This window comes from Cebus imitator, unplaced genomic scaffold (genome assembly GCF_001604975.1).
Source record: "Cebus imitator isolate Cc_AM_T3 unplaced genomic scaffold, Cebus_imitator-1.0 Scaffold101, whole genome shotgun sequence".
NCBI classification, from domain to species: Eukaryota; Metazoa; Chordata; class Mammalia; order Primates; family Cebidae; genus Cebus; species Cebus imitator.
Window position 1 is genome coordinate 1,642,102 of NW_016107416.1, and position 4,371 is coordinate 1,646,472.

The 4,371-nt window shown below is 47.4% G+C and overlaps 1 protein-coding gene across 1 annotated transcript; it reads right to left on the bottom strand.

Annotated features, from left to right (window-relative positions):
* Positions 1–1,658: 1,658 nt before the first annotated feature.
* CD14 (CD14 molecule) lies at positions 1,659–3,958 on the bottom strand. The gene is made up of 2 exons (XM_017536809.2): positions 3,268–3,958; positions 1,659–3,178 (listed from the first exon to the last, which is right to left on the bottom strand). The coding sequence occupies exons 1-2, from the start codon at positions 3,268–3,270 to the stop codon at positions 2,054–2,056; spliced, it is 1,128 nt and encodes a 375-aa protein (XP_017392298.1). The 5' UTR covers positions 3,271–3,958; the 3' UTR covers positions 1,659–2,053.
* Between the last annotated feature and the right edge of the window lie 413 nt (positions 3,959–4,371).

Genomic DNA, 4,371 nt, shown 5'->3' on the forward strand with positions numbered 1-4,371 from the left:
GCCTGGGTGGCAGAGAGAGACTCCATCTCAGAAAACAAAACAAAAAACAAAACCGAAAACTAATAACAATTAAAAATAATAAAGAAAGAAAATGTTACAGTATTGGCACATAACCTACACACATCTCCCACATGCTTTAAATCATCTCTAGGTTACTTATAATTCCTAATACAATGTAAATGCCATGTAAATAGTTGTTATACTGTATTGTTTAGGGAATCATGACAAAAATACTGTATAAAGTTATCTTCAGGCTATTATCTAAAGTGTGTATTAAACATAAATGAATTTCGTGTTCAGACTTGGGTCCCATCCAAGTCTATCTCATTATGTATATGCAAATATTCCAAAATCTGAAAAAAATCCAAAACTAAAGTTTTTAGGGAGCATTTTAAATAAGGGTAATAAACTTGTATAACATATCAATCCTCAACAATATCTGCTCCCTTTCTCTGTTTTACTTGTCTTCACAACATATTGCAATCAGGTATATTACTCTCAAAAATTTTTTTTTTTTTTGCAATCAGATATGTTACCTCACCACTACTGACTTAGCTCAGGCTACCATAACAAAATACCATATACTGGTGGCTTAAACAACAGAAATTTATGTTCTTACAGTTATTTCTCACACATAAAAAACTATCATTTATGTTTTCCTCCCTTATTGTATTGAAATTCCCAGAGGATGTGGATGTTTCTGATTCATCTTTGTATACTAGGCTTTAGCACAAGGACTGAGGTGAAATAGGGGTTCTGTAACCATTTGATGAAGTGTGATCAGAGCTATCCAAGGGAAAAAAACTGCCTTTAGATGATTAATTTTCTTATACTAGAAATCTCCCAACTGGCTGGTTGAAGGCCCCTTGGGGATGTTCTAGTGGATGTTCAGCTAATTTAGCTATTTTCTGACATATTTTGAATCTGGTTCTGGTAAAGTCTGTAACTCTCTTATCAATGTTAATTTCCATTCCATCCTATCTGTGTGGCTCTGGACGTTGGCCAAAGGCAGGCAGGACTGCTGGGCCTATATGCCTCTTCCCACCTCTCTCCCTGTGAGGCAGGCATCTAGCTCTCTTATGGATGTGGCTGCCTCATCACTGAAATGAAGAAGAGAATCAGAAGAAATGGCACACTTGATGGCTGATGCCCTAGGTTTCTGAGTTAATGAGGACTAGAGGACACAACCTGTTTATTCAGAAGTTTTGCAGGGTCTATCAAAAATAGGATAGTTTTGAGATGCTATCCTATTTGCCAGTCAGAGTCAGCCTGAAAATGTTGTCTACATATGTACTAACAGCATCCAGGATCTCTAGTTCAGAGACAGACTGTATCTTGCCTTAGTTCCCCAGGCTGAAATTCCCCATTATGTGGGGGAGTGACACAGTGAAAGCCTCTGGGTGCAGAGAGGTTTTACAAGAGAGGTACCCTAATATTATGAAACTCAGTAGTTGTGCAGGTTAGGAAGTTGTCCCTCTTCCTTGAGTGGTAAGGGAGATGGAGAGGGGTGTGTGTGTGTGAAAGAGAGAGAGAGAGAGAGAGAGAGAGAGAGAGAGAGACTAAGGGAATAAGCAAATGGCTATGGGTTTTACCTTAGAAAGGGAGCAGATGGCTTCTTGGGAAGTGCATAGGAGAGGAAATATTTTGTATCTTCCAAATATCGTTCAAATATCTTTTAATCCAGTTGCCAATAATCTGCTCAGAAAGCCCTGACTGCACAGACACTCATTGTTTCTCTTATGTAGCTCTGGCCAGGACTCCTTTCCCGGTTCCTTCTATCCCCACAGTTCTTTTTTTGGAGAGGACATGTAGGATTTCTTAGGGAGTTAGGATGAAGAAAGCCTAAGTATGATGAATTCCCCATCCAGCACTGTGCCCAGCACACAGCAGACATCCAAAAAAAGGTCTGTTAAATGAATGACAGGGACCCGTTGTTTAAGATTTTAATAAAGGTAGGGCAAAGGGTTGAATTGGTCGAAAAGACCTCAACGTCCTGATGGGGCTCCCCGGAAGCCAAGGCAGTCCGAGCCCATTCATTATTCTCAATTGGATGTTAGGCAAAGCCCCGGGCCCCTTGGAGCAGCACCAGGGTTCCCGACACTCCCACCGACAGGGTCGAACGTGCACAGGCTGGGACCACGCCGGAGTTCGACGAGCCCTCTTGGGGGAGGGCACTTCCAGGGACCAGGAAAGGATTTCCGTCCACTATCAGGTTATCAACCTTGGGCAGCTCGTCAGGATGCGGCGCCCTGTTAAGCCTGTTGCAGCTAAGATCGAGCACGCTGAGCTTGGCCGGCAGTCCTTTAGGCACCAGCTCCAGCCCAGCAAACGACAGATTGAGGGAGTTTAGGGCACTGGACCACACGCATCTCGGAGCGCTGGGGTTTGCGGTGGCGCGCAGCGAGTTGTGGCTGAGGTCTAGGCTGCGGAGCTGCACACCTGCCGCCGCCAGCGCAGCGCACACGCCTGTGGGCGTTTCCATTCCTGTGTTGCGCAGCGCCAGATTCTGGAGGGCTGGAAATTTGTGCGGACAGAGAGCTGCGATCAGTCCGCGTTCGCCCAGTCCAGGATTATCAGACAGGTCTAGGCTGGTGAGGTCCGGGAAGGCGCGAACCTGTTCGCAGGAAAAGGCAAGCGAGTGTGCTTGGACAATGCTTAGTGCCTTAAGGCCTGGGTGCAGCGACTGCTGCAGCTCCGCGAGCCAGGAACGCCCTGTTGCCCACGACACGTTGCGGAGGCGCAAGCTGGAGAGTGCAAGCCCTTCGGCTTCCAGAGGCAGCGGAGGCATGGTGCCGGTTATCTCTAGGTCCTCGAGCGTCAGTTCCTTGAGGCGGGAGTACGCTAGCACACGCAGGGCGCCTACCAGTAGCTGAGCAGGAACCTGTGCGCCTCCCACTGTGAGCCGCCGCACACGGAGAGCCTTGACCGTGTCAGCATACTGCCGAGGGTCAGCGTTGGCATCGACGCGCTTTAGAAGTGGCTCCAGGCTGCGGCCGCCGCCACGGATCTCCACCTCGATCGCAGCCACACATTGGAAGGCCTCGGACCAGTCGGGCTGAGGTTCGGAGAAGTTGCAAACGCAGCGGAAATCTTCATCGTCCAGCTCACAAGGTTCTGGCGTGGTCGCAGAGACGTGCACCAGCTGCAGTAGCAGCAGCCACAAGCAGGACGCGCGCTCCTGGGGAGAGAGCAGAGGTCTAGGAGGCCCCATCCGGCCCCTGTGGCTCCCCGAGTGGCCCGCGTTCAACCCCAAGCCCCAACACTTACCATGGTCGATAAATCCTCCGAGCCTCTGAGCTCCGGACAGGCTCTGGAAGGGCTTTAGCTTCTTTCCTACACAGCGGCACCCGCCGGCTTCCAGGCTTCACACTTGTGAACTCTTCGACTGCCTCTAAGAGTTTATGTAATCCTGGATGTCACTCAGTTCCCTCCTCTTTGAACCCTGATCACCTCCCCATCTCTCTTCCTCCCAGCCAGCCGCTTCCTTTCTTGGAAATATTGCAATGAAGGATGTTGCAGGGAGGGGAGCCGCAACAGGAAGGATTTTGCAGGGCATCTAGGGTTCTGTGTCCCCTGGCAGCATCTTGATGACTCAGGCGCCCCAGGCGTTGAGTGCCCTGATGACTCAGGTGTCTAAGGCTTCTCTGGTGGGTATGGGAAAAGGATGATCCTCAGTGCCTTAGGCCAGTACCATACTCTGCACGGTCGGCCCCACAATCCCCCCACCTTATATCCCAGAGACTCTACTTGACTTGCTTCTTTGACTTCTCCCATGTCTTGGTTTCTATTGATCTCCCATCACCCAAATCCAAGTCCTTGAATATCCTCAGATATTTAACTGGATGTTTTGTGGAAGAGATTGTGAACTTCATCTGTTGCTACCAAGGGGTAGAATTAGAGTTCAAGAAAAGCAAGTTGGTCTGAAGAACAATCCCTCCTTCCTTTTTTTTTTTCTTGCTCCTTTGTTTAAGTAATAACTTTCATAAAAGTGGAGGTGTTTAATGGAGACACATTGGCCAAGTCGCTGGATCACTTACAGTATCCATTCTCTGTCCTGAAATTGGGAAGCAAGGTATTGTAAACCAGTTTTTTCACTTAGAGTTTGCTCCCTCCTGCCCTCCCTTCAGTACAATTTCTGTGCCCTGGAAAGGAAGGGATAAGACTATGTTGAATGAGGATTAATTAGTAACTCATCTGTTTCACAAAAAACAAACAAAAACAAAAAGCAAAAATCAGTAAATGTCCCAGAGGGTAAGGAGCTATGCATTTACAACAGACCTCTGGGGAAAGAACTATATGAATTTTTTTTTTTTTTTTTTTACAGAATCTTTCTCTGTGTATCTGATCTGCTCACTGCAATATAACACATGC